This window comes from Varanus komodoensis, unplaced genomic scaffold (assembly GCF_004798865.1).
Source record: "Varanus komodoensis strain SLA01 unplaced genomic scaffold, ASM479886v1 scaffold32, whole genome shotgun sequence".
Classification (NCBI taxonomy): Eukaryota; Metazoa; Chordata; class Lepidosauria; order Squamata; family Varanidae; genus Varanus; species Varanus komodoensis.
Genome location: NW_025335798.1, coordinates 15,816,680 through 15,832,938, shown reverse-complemented (window position 1 = coordinate 15,832,938; position 16,259 = coordinate 15,816,680). Strand labels below are relative to the sequence as shown.

The following is a 16,259-nucleotide window of genomic DNA, read 5'->3' as shown; positions in this document are numbered from 1 at the left end:
GCCAAGATCATGCCCATCTCTCCCTCCCCCAGCGCACCCTGTTCGCGCCTGTCTCTCCCTTCCCCAGCATGCCCCTCTTGTGCCTGTCTCTTCCTCCCCAGTGCACCCGCGATCGCACCCGTCTGTCCCCCGCCCCCCCCAACCCCAGCACGCCGGGATGACAGGCACGTGCAGGGATAACAGGCGCGATCTCGGTCGGGGCGGGGAGATGGCCGCGCTTGTGCTCGGGGTGAGATGGCCACAATCTTTGTTGTCGTCACTTTGCTTCACATTTTTCTGATTAAAAAAAAATGGTTACAGAACGGATTAACCTTATTTACATTGAACCTTATGGGGAAATTTAACTTGGCGTCCTGGAATGGATTAGTTCGTGAGCCAAGGTACCACTGTACTGTAGCTGAGTCTGGACTCAATGATAATAAGCATTTACCATAAGAGAAAACAGCCACACAACACATTCCTTCCCCACCAGCAAACCTGATTAAGATCCATGTTTTAGGGCAGCTAATAGCAAACAGCTATTTTGCATGAATCAGGATAGTTTGTGTGCATGTGTATGGTACTTACGTGCTATTAAAACAATGGAAAGGCCAGGTACAATTAAGTTCTAATACTAAACTCCACTGCCTGTTTTAACATAGGATGATAAAAAAGTTGTAACCTCAGCAGTGCACATACAAGCGCACATGTAGTTATGATCCTGTTGCTCAATGGGAATGTTTGTGGGCATGAGTTTAGGGGATGGGATCAGAGATGGTAGTGGAAGAAAGCATTCTTGGATTATGGACAGCTCAATAAAAATGTCAAACTATTCTGTGGTTGCTATCAAAAAGGCAAATTCCATGCTGGGCATAATTAGAAAAGGAATTTAAAATAAGTCTGTGACTCTTATCCTTATACAAATCTATAGTTCAATCTCACATGGAATACTGTGCACAGTTTTGGTCTTACCACCCAAAATAGGATGCTGTTGCGCTGAAAAAAAGACAACGAAAATCACAGGGATGGAGCAACTTCTTTGAGGAAAAGTTACAACATTTATTTAGCTTTAAAAAGTAGCTAGTAAGGAGAGACATAAGAGAGGTGTACAACATTATACCAGGTATGATGAAAGTGGATAGGGGTACATTTTTTCTCCCTTACTATTGTATATCGAATTCTGGTTCACAGGTGTCATACCTCTGCTGAGGAATGAGATTTGGAGAGTGTTGTTGCTTGCAAGCCTTACCTGTGAGCTTGCTACAGGTAGTAAGTTGCCCTGTATGAATGGAACGCTGGACTAAAAAGTCCTTTGGTCTGATCCAGCATGGTAGTTATGTGAGCAAGTGTGTATGTGCCCTGGTTTCATCTACCATCAATCCCAGCTACCTGTGTAGCCCATTCAAGTCTACCTCAAAAAGGTAGCCCACCCCTGACTTGGGATATTTTCGTTTTTTCTTGTTTTTTCTGGTAATGGTTTTAGAACTATAAAGTTTGGCTATAAAGTTTATCAGAAAATAATATTAATGAAATATTATGTAATAGGAAATGGTCATCATTTATGGGGATGACTGGACTGGATGTTCTAAGAACTGGAAATATAATTGATAGATGCAGTTAACATTTTTTTCAAAAAGGGTTCACTTGAGGTGTGTATGTTTGTAAGAACTCCGTATGTAACTTAAAGATTATATAAAATCCTATCCTTGAATACTAACTCTATTGCATGCATTAGTATCTTCTAAATAATGTCAGGTTACTCTTCGTCACAGTCTAGTGAAGACAAATAATTGCTTTCTGCTTCTACAAGATAGTATACATAGCACTTGTTGAATTGCCAATTTTTCTACAGCATTACTGTGGCATGCAGTTTAGCTGTTTCTCCTCTATGTAAAACAGAATAACATTGTGGATTGATTTCATTGTTTGGCCATTCATTTTACTTTTCTACTTATATTTCTGAGTAGCTTAATATTGAATGATAAAAATCAATATTCCAGAAAATTTCAGGGTTTAGTTACCTGCAGATGATGTCATAAATAATGTCATCAGGAATATGTCTAATTCCTGACAAAGAAAGATGGCTTTGTCTATGTACACTGTGGCAGACGTCAGCGAAATCATAGAAATTTCACAATTTGAATGTTGGACAACTATAGTTTTTATATCACTTGTTCCCAAAATGGAAAGGGATTGGGTTTACTAGGTTCCATATTTGTGAGGTAGAGATGGATACTGTTTATTGAGCTACAAATGACCTAATTCTAACCACAGTTTTTGTGAGTCAGTATAACTGCATTCAGTGAAACTAACAGCGTTGTAAGTATTGTAAGTATGATTAGGACTGTGGCCTTCAAGTTATTATTGCTTTTTCTATGCTTACAAATGCATTATTTTTCTATGTGCTGTTGCGGTTTTAGCCACTTCCTGTTCTAGTGATTCTGTAAGTTTTAACTTTGTGGGTTTTTTTAAAACCCTGTTTAAACTAAAGAGAACATATAAACAAGTCAGGGATACTACTTTAGATCTTAATATTAAATCTTAGGTTGTATATCTACTATAAACTGCATGAAACAAAGAGAAGCTCTAATTAGTCCTAATACCCACTGGCTTTTACTTTATTATAGTATGTAGCCATTCTTGAAAGAGTCCAGTTGTTTGGTGCAAAAAGAATTATGGGTGTTTAATAGGCCAGGGAACTCATTCACCTCAATATAGGCAAAATATGTGCTGATCACTTTAGATAGTGACCTAGATTCATTGTACCACTACTAGATTCTGCTCTCTTCCACTTCCAGCAGCCCTTATGAACCCCCAGATTTTCTCCAGGGGTCCTTCCAGGTCTTTCCCCACATCTGGAGTTCTATACCAGCATAGGATGTTTGCGCATTGCCCTGTGAGCTTTAGCTATAAGTAAACCATACAAGACAAACTGCCTTATAGTGAGCCAAACTAAAGGTCTATCTAGCTCACTTTGTTTACAGTGGCTGGCAGTAGCTGCCCAAAGTTTTAAACTAGAGTCTCCAGACCCTTGCTGGACAGACCAGGCACTCGGGACCTTTCATACAAAAATATACCACTCAGCTATAATAGCACACTGTTAAACCCTAAATAATGCCATGTACAGTGTGTGTATAACTATTAATTGGCAACCAACCAGAACACATAAAGAAATGTGTGAAAAACCTCAAACTAGCTTTTATATTTCCGAGGCTTATAACAAGGACTTATCAAATCAGTATTTGAATGTTGGGTTTAAATGATTACCACTTGTTACCGACTGCAGCTTCTTGCTTAGATACAGTCAACTTCAGAATCAGAGCGTAGACCATCATCTGGTCTGGGGGTGGTAAACTTGTGCCCTGAAAAAGAAAAAGAAGCCTGTAAATCTATTGAAACTTGTTCTAAAAACCAGCATGAACAAGTTTCAGTTCCTTAATTTCATTCCTTATTAACGAGACTGCCTATTAAATGATTTATTCCTCAAAATATTAGGCCATCATAAAAATAGCATTAAGAAAAACCACTGAATGTCATAAAGTCTATATAGTGTTCAATGAAAGTTAAAGCAGTTGCACATGCGCGTGCACACAAGCTTATAAGAGGTATGAAAAGCCTTTTTGTCTATCAAGGACAATTGATCAGCAAGGGAAAAATCAATTGGAGTTCACACACAAGCATTCATTATAATAATTAACTGTATTATCATAAATAACACCTTGGAGCATTGTGCTTGGGGATTGCCATCTCCTGGATTTCTGTCTACTCAGATTGGAGTCTGCTGCCTAAGAGAGGCGGTATTTACTAAAACACTTCCTCGAAGGGCACCTAGTGAAGACATGCACCTGCCTCATATCAGGCAATGTATGTGTGGAATTGAATGGTTTTTGGCATTTTAATAGAGTAATCACTGGGCTCTATGTAAGCAAGTTGTCTTTTTAAACCAGAATTTAATTCAAGGTAAATTGGTTAGCAGCCTAATGCTGTGCTTGCTTACGGAGGACTGAGAACATCATATTCAAATGGGACTTGCTTAAGGGTAGAAAAATGAGGCTGTTTTTGCCAGCCATATTGCATTCACCTAAATCGGAAATAAGGCACTAAAAACAAGACAACCATTGAGTTTGCAGTGTGAATGTGAATGAAATGGCTTAATTGTTTCACTGAATACATAAGTAATAATTTGTAACTTTATGGTCTACACTGCAGTCTACTCAGAAATGTCCCATTGAGTTCAAGAGGATTACAAACTGCTAATTGTGTACATGACTGGGAAAAGGAACTGATGCCTGCATCTAGTTCTCCATGCAGTCCAATGGAAGCCACAGTCCTCTGTGCAGATGTTTATTGCCCTGAGTGGGGCAGCCTATGAATTCAGCATCTCCACATCCTTCTCCCAAGTATGTAGAAGGCTCAAGATGACAATTATCATGGCTAAGACAAGCCAATACAAGATGTTGGGGAATGTTCACAATCAGCAAAAATTTACCAGAGCAACATGCATGGTGGCTGACCACTTCCTTGCACACTTATTCCTGTCATAAACCTTTTGTTTGAAATATATGGAAAAAGGCAACATATTCCAGCTACACTAATTATGTGAACAATATAACCGTGTGCGAGCACCTTTAATCTTTTCAGAATGTTTTAATACATTCATTTATTTTATACTGAAAAATAGCTGTTGGACAAGAGGAGGAGAACACATAGATACACACATACACACAACCTGCTTCCTTTCCAAACAGCTAAGCGCACCTTAAAGCTCCTTTAAGAGCTTTAAGAAAGTTTGTATGTATAACCTTTGGCTCACGTGAACTCTGCCTATCTGGACATATATTTGCAGCAATCTGTTAGCATTCTTTAGAAGGCCAGATACTGAAGATGAAACTCAAATACTTTGGCCACCTAATGAGAAGGAGGGACTCCCTGGAGAAGAGCCTAATGCTGGGAACAATAGATGGCAGAAGAAGAAGGGGACAGCAGAGGATGAGGTGGCTGGATGGAGTCACTGAAGTAGTTGGTATGAGTTTAAGTGGACTCCAGGGGATGGTGGAGGACAGAAGGGCCTGGAGGAATGTTGTCCATGGGGTCGCGATGGGTCGGACACGACTTCGCGACTAACAACAACAACAACTTAGCATTCTTGGTTGCACCAGGAAGAAACTGTTCAGACACCTGCAGGAATAAAGAAAACTTAATTCTGGTTAACAAATGAGACAAGATTAATTTAATAAGTAATAAAATATATAAAATAAGGGAGATAAATTTAAGATATATAAAGATGCATATATTACTTTGTAAATACATTTCTGAAGGTCTTTTAGGACTAGCAGCTGGCTAGTGTTTGACCAAGGTTCCCAGGCAGAGCTGCTACGTAAAGCCAGAGAGGAACTGATTGGTCCTATTATCACCCAGTCCTGCTCTAAGAAGCTGCAGTATTCCTTCTGGCATCTGTAAGATGCTGCTTTAAGGATCAGGTCAGTAGTTTCCTCTGCTGTGGTTGTGCAGAGAATCGGGCACCCATGGCCAGTGACTGAAGTTCAGAGGCTCCACTGCATTACAAAGTTAAACATGCAGTCTCATTTATCATCTGAAGAGGTGGTCTGCATCACAGATGCCAACTTAAACAATGAGTGCTTCCTCTAAAGTAATGTTTTAAGATTTTTCACAATGTATTGGTTTTTATCAAAGGTGCTTTATATATCCATTTGGCTTTCAAAACAACTGTTTCAACATTGATTAATTAAATCAAATGGTGCTGTAGCTCAGCCGAAATAATCCACTTGAAAACTGACATTGATTTGGCAGAAATATATTTTTTTTCACTTGTTTTAGCATTTCTGAGAATGGAAAGGGCAGACAAATAAAGAGATCTGCTCCACCATCTGTAGTTTTATATTCTCATGCCAATTGCACATGTTGCTTAAATATGTTTACTAGTGGACCAAAAATAGGGGGAAAGACCCATTTCCATTGGAGAAGTTATGAAGAAAGAGACTGATAATTGGAAATGATAATGTTTTAAAATGATTACTCTGCCATGATCTGCTGGGTACCCTACATACCTTTTCTAGGAAAAGAGTAACTGAATTCAGTGTGACTTAGAAGGCAAAAGAAGGCTTTATTCACCCTTTGAACTTAGTGTATGAGAACCACTCAAACTGTAATAAGAGTTAAATATAGGAACAAATTGAGTAGGTCAATAATGGGGTGAATGCAAAATATGTCTCAATGGCAGTGCCATTGTCTCCATAGCAAACCATGTTTGTGTGGAAAAATACTAGCCATTTTTTAAAGATTTACAGTATGGTAGAACAGAATTTGAAAACTGTGATTACTGTGACAAGAGTAAATAACAAATGAAGACTATTACAAAAACTTCAATATACAGAAGTGTAAATTGAAAGGGAAAGGATTTCTTAGGCTATATCGAGTATTATCAGCTAATACAAGATTGCTTGTAACAGTATATTCTGAATTCTTTTATTCAGCCTAATTTGAAATTGCCCAAGCAGTGGAACCTCTAACTTTTCCCTTGGGGAAATCTGCCACGGCTTTAAAGAGCTTGCTATCCGGAGATGTCATCAGACATTTAGCCTAAATTTTGCTCAGATTTAAACCACCACTGCTAAATCTGTCTCTTGGGTATTTACTTTTTAAGCAACATGTAAATTGCCATTACGATCCTTTAAATGCTATTTAGAGATACTAGTTCCTGACACAAAGTGACAGAGGCTGTGTTCATGTGAACAAAGACAAATACATTAAGTGCTTCAATAGATTTTAATGAAGTGTGTATGCCTTGATTTTGGTACTGGTCACATGTTCTGTGCATAGGTACATTCTTCATTTATCCTTCTCCCCCAGGAGAACCATCTTTGTGTGAAAATAGCAAGGAATTCTGCTTTGCTTTAGCCCCTTTCACAAATTTCCACATACTAGTTGGGTTAGAATCGCAGGAAACATTAAATGCATATAGGATAATCCTTTTCACTCCAGTCCACATATTCAGTGAAATGTGTTTAAAAATGGTTCTTGTACTCATAAGCCGGTCCTACAGATTTCAGTGAGAAGTATATGCAGAATAACTTCCTAATTTCAGAGTGATCAGACAGTAGAACCAATCTGTCCGACAGAAGGTGGGTTCTTCACCACTGGAGCAGAAAGCTGCTAGGGATGCTTGAAAATGGGTTCTCACACTGAACAGAAGGTTGGACTCAGAGGCCTAGAGGCCCCTTCCAATTCTATAATTCTGTGAGGTTCACTGGGACTCTTAGAATATTTGCACTTCAAGAGCACTTTTGATATAATGAATGCTGGACCCAGATGCAATTTATAATTTCAAACTAACCAATTAGTACAGTTTTCTTTTCTTTAGTTTTTATCTTAAATGTAATTATGGTTAACCACATATATTTTGGTTGCAAAGGTTCTCTTTTGGAAGTGACTGTAGTGATAAAGTGCCCACCCATGCTGCGACTGCCCAGGAGTCCCCATTTCCTTGCAGTCTCCAGGGGAAGAAAACCTTGTCCCCACAACGCTCTCAAAGATTTAACCTCCACACAAGGGTACACATTCAGGAACACAAATGCATGCACACAAAGAGGAAAAGAAAGGGAGAAAGTGGATAGCAGTATACAGATTACAGGTTGAAAATTCAGACACCAAATCTCAAGCCTTTACATGCCCTGACCTAAAATAATAAAACCAGCTAATAACAAGCAGAATACTTAACAAGCTTTCTTGGAAGTAGCTAATTGAAGCACAGGTGGGCAGACCAGCAGCAAGATGTCTCTCTCAGAAAGAAGGAACTACTTGCTGGTTTGAGAGCCCTTCTCTTATCCCCATCCCCCAGCAATCAGAACTGTTAATTCCATGGAGTGTCATCTCCTGGGCCTCCAGGTGGAATTCATCAACAAAGTATGGGACAGTCTCTGTCCTTGGGAAGTTTCAGACCATTAGATGTTTTTCTTACCCTCCCTTGGCCCAGCCTGGATGTTGGCGTGGTCTTGAGGTTGTCACCTGCGCTCTGCAGGACTTAACCCTGCCTTCCCCTCTAGGGACACAATACCTTTTTTTGTTACAGTGATTGTTGTTGTCAAACTAAAATACCAAGGGTAACATTAAAAAGTTGCTTGTTACTGTCAGAGACAAGTGACAGGACATACCTAGGAACCCATTTCTCTTATTCTTCAGTGTTGCCTTTTCTATACATCATTTTTTTAGAGAGTCTACTATGAAGGAAGAGTTGAACCCTGAATGTGACTCCCTGTCTGTAGCAAACAGATTGTCCTAATGATTCACAGAAGCCACTGTTTCTCACACCATCATAACTCTCCCAAAATGTGTGTTGATGATATGATATAAGCTTGCAATTCTTTTTGTTATCTCAGTGCATCACATGGATGTATTCCATAGTTTGTAGAGTGTGACTCTAAAGCAGCATCAATTCTTTTGTGCCAACCATTCCCTCTTTCTGCTAAACATTTGGAAGTACTGCTCCAAAATCTTTTCCTTGATCAGTGCTTTCAGAGAAAACAAGTCATTTCATTGGATTTCCATGAAAAAAAGTTAGAAATATTGGGCTAGATCCAGAGTACCCTGCTCAGAACAGGGTTTTCTTGGCTGCTCCCTGTGCCTTACCAAAAAAGGCTCCTGAAGGTCAAGAGGCCCTTTGTAATGATGTGTTGAGAGCCAGTGTGGTGTAGTGGTTCAAAGTGTGGAACTAAGACTCAGGCAATATGGGTTCTAGTCGCCAGCCAGCCATGGAGCCAAGTCAGCCAGTCACAGACTCTCAGCCCAGCCTACTCTTAACACAACCTGTTGTGGGGACAAGATTGAGAGCAGCGGGGAGAGAATGACATAAGCTGCATTAAATTCTTTAAAAGAGGAAAAGCTGGGATATAAGTCAGATGAATAAACTAAATAAATAAACAAACACCATAGGAACTTCCAGTGGGGAAATTTGACAAAATTATGTTGGGTCTCTCTTATGCAATGGGAGCTGCCTATGCATTTGTATAAGACACAATTGGATCCAATCCACTTTTTTCAGAATACCTAATTTTGAAACTGCATGAACTGTAGAAAATAGCAATGTGGCACCTATTTGTAACGAGAAGATGTCAAATATTGGTTTACTAAACAGTGAAAAACCCATGCAACTGTTGAAAAAAGTAGATACAAAGTTTAAAATGGTGTTTGTAGGCAACCATTAGTACTAACACTGCCAATCCAAACCACACACAGGTATACTTAGGTGCTACAATCTAACTTAGATGCCTGTTACCTAATTTGTGATTTCAGCTCTGTGCTCAGTGTACTAATCTGGAAGTTCTTGTTCTAAGCAACATCTAACAAATGATTAAGCTAAATTTATGTTTTATGTGGTATCCATTTATTAATATCTGCCAAGCATTATCAAAAGCTTGATTTTTCATTTCATAATTTTTATGAGGCTCCCCTCTGCCACAAGTAACCTTTATAAAATGTAACTTTCAATTAAAGAGGGTGTATTTGGCCTCCTTAACCTTTCATTAGTCAACCTATTTGTTGTCTTGTACAATATTTTGGTTTTTTTTTTTTTTTAATTAAATTAGATTCCTCTCCCTGGTTGTTTTGGAATCTTCACTTTTGGATCCTCTTCCCAAGTGGAGTGCACTGAACTCTTTCCATAGACAACTAAATACTGTGCCTCTGACAGACCTGATGATAATTTTTTGCCCTTCTCTGCTTTGCAGGCTAAATGTAAATTGTCAGCCTTGGCTGCATGGCAATATGTGCAACTCAAAGTTTTCTAAGAATCTAGGTTGGATCTTGCTACTTTCACAACATCAGAGCTGCTGTTTTTGCAACTATAGATCATGGATAAAACCTGCATTGGCCTACAGTTTATGTTTGTAAATATTTAATATCAGTGAATACATATGACATACCAGGTGTCAGGCAAGAATGGAATAATGAACTGGAAAACATTATACTGTCCAACCAATTGATTGCTTCATTAGTATCTATTTCACAAGGGATTTTGGATCTAAGCCTACATTTAATTTAGAAAAAAAATCATGTTTCAAGTATATTGATGCCCCAGCACCTTTTTGATAAAGGTTTGATTAAATTGACCAGCTGTTGGAAGTATAATACTGCTAATACTTCTCTTCTCCATATGCTTTGGCAATGCCCAATGGAAGCTTCCTTTTGGGAGGATATAATAATTCATATAAATCTTGTGTTGGAAAGTTCTCTACTATATAAGGATATACATGTTCTTTTGAATTACCTACTTATCTCTTGGAATTTAACACAAGGTCAGCATAAATTGATTTTATGTGCCCTTTGGCAGCTAAAAGACTAATATTACAAAAATGGAAGGATAAACAGACACCTGTGATAACACAATTTAATGGAGGACTTAGTGAAACATTTTACTTTTAAAGGTAACCCTTAAGGCTTAAACTACAAATGGTCTGGGGTGCCTTTCTCCAAGCATAATTCTTTTCCCAATGTTTTAAGACGACCATTTTAATTGGGGTTTTATTATTGCTAAATTTTAGGATTCTGTTTCTTTTTCTTTTCTTACATTTTGTACTGTTAAAGCATCCAACAACTTCGGTAATGGGACGATCTACAAAAGTTTTAAATGAATAAATAATTTTGATAATGGTAGTATGTTCTATTATGTACTAATACATAGGTGTGTGCGTGCGTGCGCGTGCGTGCGTGTGTGTGTGTGTGTATAAAAATATAGGGGTATATACATGTAACCATGCCATGGATCTTTTTTTTTCTTAAATACTATTCCAATATTGCATTTTTTCTTTTTCCCTTTTGCTTGTTTTCTTACAATGTGGTTTGGTTGTTTTTGTATTGCATATTAAAATGTGTGTATGAGAGAGAGAGAGAGAGAGAGAGAGAGAGAGAGAGAGAGAGAGAGAGAGGGACAGAGAGAGATGCTATGGGCAGTAAAACTGTTATTTCAGAGGGAAAACTTGGAGTATTATGTCATAGAACAGGGGTCTCAAACTCAACTTACCTGGGGGCCACTGGAAATAGAGTCTGGGTGAGGCTGGGCCGCATCAAGTATTCCACCAGTGCGGTGGTGGTGGGCTGCTCATCCGGAGGCCGGCCCGGGTGCCACTGGCACTTTGAAGGTCGCAGGGCCCCTCCCCCGTGCCCCACCCGTCCCAGGAATTGGGCCGCGAGTTTGAGACCCCTGTCTTAGAGTCAATTATAACTTGTCTAAGATGTAACTGCCCTAGTTACAAACAAACAAGTAAAATTAAGCCAAAACAAAATCTGAAGCAGAAGCTCACCTTCTTGACTTCAATCTGCAATGCCAGTCAATGCATTTCAATCAGGCCATGAAGTGAGCATGTATGGATTTGGTTGAAACTATGGGGATAGCTCCTGTTGCTTTTCCCAAGCTCCTGCCAGCCTAGAAGTTCAAAAACATGCAAATGTGAGTTGATAAATAGGTACTAATTCGGTAGGAAGGTAGCAGCATTCTGTGTGCTTTGGCATTTAGTCATGCCAGCCACATGACCACAGAAATTGTCTGCAGACAACTCTGGCTCCTTGAAACAGAAGTGAGCACTGCCACCTTGGGTCAGACACGACTGGACTTAATGTCATGGGGAAACCTTTATCTTTTTTTATGGGGATGTTATAGATGCCACATTAGGTGCACACATGTGTGATACCGAATGGCTGTGGTTGCCAAGTATAAGCAAATATCACCACCCAATGATTCCATGTTTTCTTAATATTATTTTTGAATCTAGTAACTTGTGCTACCCAAGCAAATCCCATTTAAAATTAATAATAGCTAGAATACAAGTTTACCTGTAACTTCTTTTTTATTTATTGTTGCAGTTCTGTATGTCTTTCTTTTGCCCTAGATAGCTGGATAGATGATTGGCTAGATAGATGTGGTCCTGAAATAGACTAGTTATTTAACTCAATATTCATATTCTACCCTAAGATTTGATTATTTGGAACTCTTTAGCCCAGTGTCTCCTAAACCAGGGGATAACAGCTAGTGCTTCTCAAATCATTTAGAACCTTCAGGCTTGAGCCTTGCAATAACTAGTATGTTTCCTTCCAATTTCCCAAATATCCAAGATTGATACCTTCTTATTTAGCTTATTGGCATGCATAAAAATAACTTACATTATCACTGTCAACAGCTAATCATTTTGAACTGAAATATCTTCTCTAAAGATAATGGGCCTAATATCACCCTGTTATGGATGAAGTGGCCCTAAGGCAGTATGTGGAGTCTACACAATAAAAGCAAAATGCTATTATGACAGTCCCCCAGGAACTAAGAGCGAAGACTGCAACAAAAGGCACCATCTTGCCTATGATATTTGTCTTTGGGCTTTGTATAAAATAATACTCCAGATTGAACTGAAATCTACCACACACTTAAGCACTTTGCTTGAGAAGATTATGAGTTGGGTCTTTTATAATGCATTTGGCTTATTTACACAGATGGAGATTAGCTATGAAGCTTTTAAATGCTCTGATTAATTTTGTAGTGTTTGTTAATTCTTCTTGAGCATTCGTGTGCTTTTCTTATTTAAAAGAATAATAATGAATAAACCAGTTGGGCAGAATACCTTAATCAGAATACTTCTTAAGTACAAAATATTTTTTGAGGATACAAGCTTGCCTTATACAAATTCAAACCATCTGGTCTATATGGACCAGTCCTCCCCAACCTAGTTTCCTCTGGGCTTCAATGCTCATTAGCCCACACTAGTGGAAACAACTCTCAGGAGTTCTGGAATCATCCCAACTGTCAGGAGTCATTCCAAACATCTAGACATTACCAAGTTAAAGAATGTTGCTTTGGACCAGCACTTGGAAAACTCATGGAAAATAATTTTCCAAGACATTTCCCTGCATTTCAAATAAAAATGCTAACGATCTGGTGCAATATACATTCTCTCACTGCACTGCAGCCCTTCTGTCCCTTCAAAAGCAATTCTGGATGATCTTGTAGAGTTTTAAAATCTTCGTCAGATTCTCTAAATTATACAGTATTCTTCTGTTTTAGAATCCTGCTGCCAAATGAGGACACTGGACAGTGGGATAGGAACCTTCCCTCTCCCAGACTCAGGAAACCGCTCAACTGGAAGACATGTTTCTAAACAAGGACTGGATTTAGAAATGGAAATTGCCACATTGCCTGAGCAAACTTTTCCTCATGCTCCTTCCGAGAAAGCCAAAACCCTTGAGCGAGAAGTGCCTTCAACAGCTAAGAACAACCAAGGATCTGTGGAGAGCGTAATGTCTCATTCAGCATCAGATCCTACCATGACTGCTAAAGGTATACGATTTTCCCACAGTCGCCTTCCAAAACCAGCTTCTACAGGTAAAATTACAGTTATTCTGGAAATGAGTTTCTTTATGCCCCAATATATGTTTCTGTCAGCAGAGGCCTTTACTAATGACATTAGATAAAAGACATGGGAAATGTACATCTGAAAAGATTCTTTAAGTTACTGTAGAAGGTTAACAAGCTAGGGACTACACTGAAGCTGAAATTTGTTACAAAAACATTAACGTGTTGTTTCATAAAGATCGCTCTATATCATACTACAGAAAATGTCAAAGCCAAAGGCAGGTTACTTTGCAACCAAAATCAAACCAAAGAGGTTCCAGAAATGTCAGAACATTTGCTTTCAAACTCTTCTTTAGATACATTACTATATAACTGACGAGTTGTCTTACTTGTACCACTGTATCATTGCCCATTTGGACTAAGGATGAACACTGGATTTCTGTGACCACACAGTTTTCCTGCAAGGACAAAGAATGATTCCACTGATTATTCCTATCACGTGATATGCTCATGCTATCAGGTTAAAATGAATGCTTTAGGATATAACAGTTGCTACCCATCAATGATCTCCATCAATGGGCTGTATGGAATAGGTTGCCCTTTTGAGGTTGATCAAGGTGACCCTGAGCTTGAAACTCATGTGACATAACAGCCATTTCACCATTTCATCATATTGGGATTGCACTGGATAGACGTATGCCACACTTAACTTTTTAAAACAAGTAAACTGCATGTCATGTTCAGTTATTGAGATGTCTCAGTGTTGTGATATGGTAACATTAGGGTAATTTAGAATATGATTCTGCTTAATAAAACACGGAAATGTTTAATTGTATTTTCTTGAGTTTAGCAATGTATGGCATAGCAAGAACAGTGCAAAACTATGTGCACATGTAAGTAGCAAGAGGAAAATTTTCTTCAGACATCAGCTAGGGCTAACATAGTGGTTCCTACCTGGTCAGCAACATTTATACTTGAAGCAATTGCTGACACAAGGAAATAAACATAAAGCTTGAAACAGTCAAGCAATAAATGTGTTTTTAATAAATATGAACACCAATTATAAATGCATCACTATACAAGTAGCATGAAATGATGAAATGCAGTGACAGAACATGTGACCTTATATATAAAATATGTAAATCAATAATTCTACACAAAAATGTTAGATTAAGGCCCCGATTCTGCATTTTCTTATGAGTCTTTTTTCTTATATGTCCATGAACTTAGTACAAATTCTAATGTAGTGAGCTATTAGTTTGTGAATTATTTATGCATTCCAGAGCTGAAAATAGAGGTAAATTTGAAATGAATGCTTATAATACAGCAGCACCTGCCTTTGTTATTATGTTGTCTACTTTTGCTATATTTGGATTGGCGGTCATGCTAAATAATTAAGGGAAAGCCACACCTTTCCCCTACTTTTCCCTGGGACAGCAGACTGAGCGTGATGAAGAGCATCAGACAAGTCATTGGCATAACTATGGAAATAGGAACAGGAATGTGAGAAATGTATTGCGCTTTCCCTACAAAAGGAACCCATTAGATTTTTGCCTTGCTCTTCCTCTTCCTATTCCAGCTTCTGAATAGATTTCAGGTTTCAAGCTTGGGAAAACTTCATTATCTGTCTTCAGGCCATTCTCTGTGCCTTCCTTCCACTTCTTCATCTGCTTAGCTCTTTAACGAAGCAGCAATACAATTCACTTTAATGGAAAGCCAATCCCAGAATGCCATATCCTGGAACTACTTTTGACTATAATCTACATCATGTGACTGGCCCTCCAGTTAAACAATAGACCTTTTGCATCCTCTCCTCTTCCTAATTACCGCAATGTACACCCACACTCGGCTCTGGAGGCAGCAACCAACCAAACTGTACTGCAGGGTAGAGACGGCTTCAGCAAAAGAGTGATTCAGCTTTATTTTAAATTCCTTAAATAAATCATTCTGTAGGTGCATTTTCTGCAAACATTTTCAGCTACGCTGGCTAAAAATGACTTGCAAAATAGTCGCAAGTGGCTTGTTGTGTGTGCGTGTGAATCCTCATTCCATATCTCAGCCCCCACTTGTAGGAAATTCTGTTAGCCAGACTTGATGAGGGTTGGTTGTTGGTATGGTCAGCACACCTCCCAGGTCCGTGGGCTGCTTCAGGGTCATGTTACAGAAGGGCGTCTGTGGGTACCCTGCCCATGGTAGCTTATGTGAACCACAGCCTCCTTGTCATTCTCTTACGACACAGCTGTATTGCCATAGTGCTGGCAAGAGGGCTTCCATCTCACATTTGTGCTTCACATATTTACTCTGCGTGGCATCTCCAGCCAGAGTTATCAGAAGCATTATTTTGAAGGTTGAAACACGAAGCTGTGCACATTATGATTTCTGTGGGTGCAGGGCAGTTAGACTAATCTGATCTGGTAAAGGAAGGATAAGGATAAATTGGAGAACAAGAAAATAGAATGTGACAGTAATAATTTTGATAACAGGAAATTAAACTGTTTTCCTGAATTTGGTAGGATGAAGACAGACATGGCCAGCAATTTCCACTTTTCCCATATACACATATTACTTGTATTCAGCAGCATTTATCTTCCAATTCAGGAGTACAGAGCCTTAGGTCCAAGAGCCAAATCTGGCCCTTGTGAGATCCCCACCTGGTCATTCAGGATTGCCCAGATGTTTCTTTGCCTGGCCCCACATCCTTTCCTTCAATGACCAGTGGATTGATTGCATTTTGATTTTTGTATATTTTGTATATTTCCTCCACACTAAGAGGTCAAAATGCTTCTCTGAAGGTTTAATTAATGACAGTAAGAACTTTAAACTAAGTTATCCTGGTATTCTGGACTGTCCCCTTTTGCTTTCTTTCCAACCCAGTTTTCCATTTTCCCCATCCACTACTGGTTTTTCAGCCTGGATAGCTTTTCCCTCA

The 16,259-nt window shown here is 38.9% G+C and overlaps 1 protein-coding gene across 1 annotated transcript in view; it reads left to right on the top strand.

The window, feature by feature from the left end:
- NCKAP5 (NCK associated protein 5) overlaps positions 1-16,259 on the top strand; it is a 640,837-nt gene that overhangs the window by 561,191 nt on the left and 63,387 nt on the right. Inside the window, exon 14 of the mRNA XM_044438433.1 lies at positions 13,043-13,360. Coding sequence (XP_044294368.1) covers positions 13,043-13,360 — 318 coding nt within the window. The remainder of the gene's footprint in view (positions 1-13,042; positions 13,361-16,259) is intronic.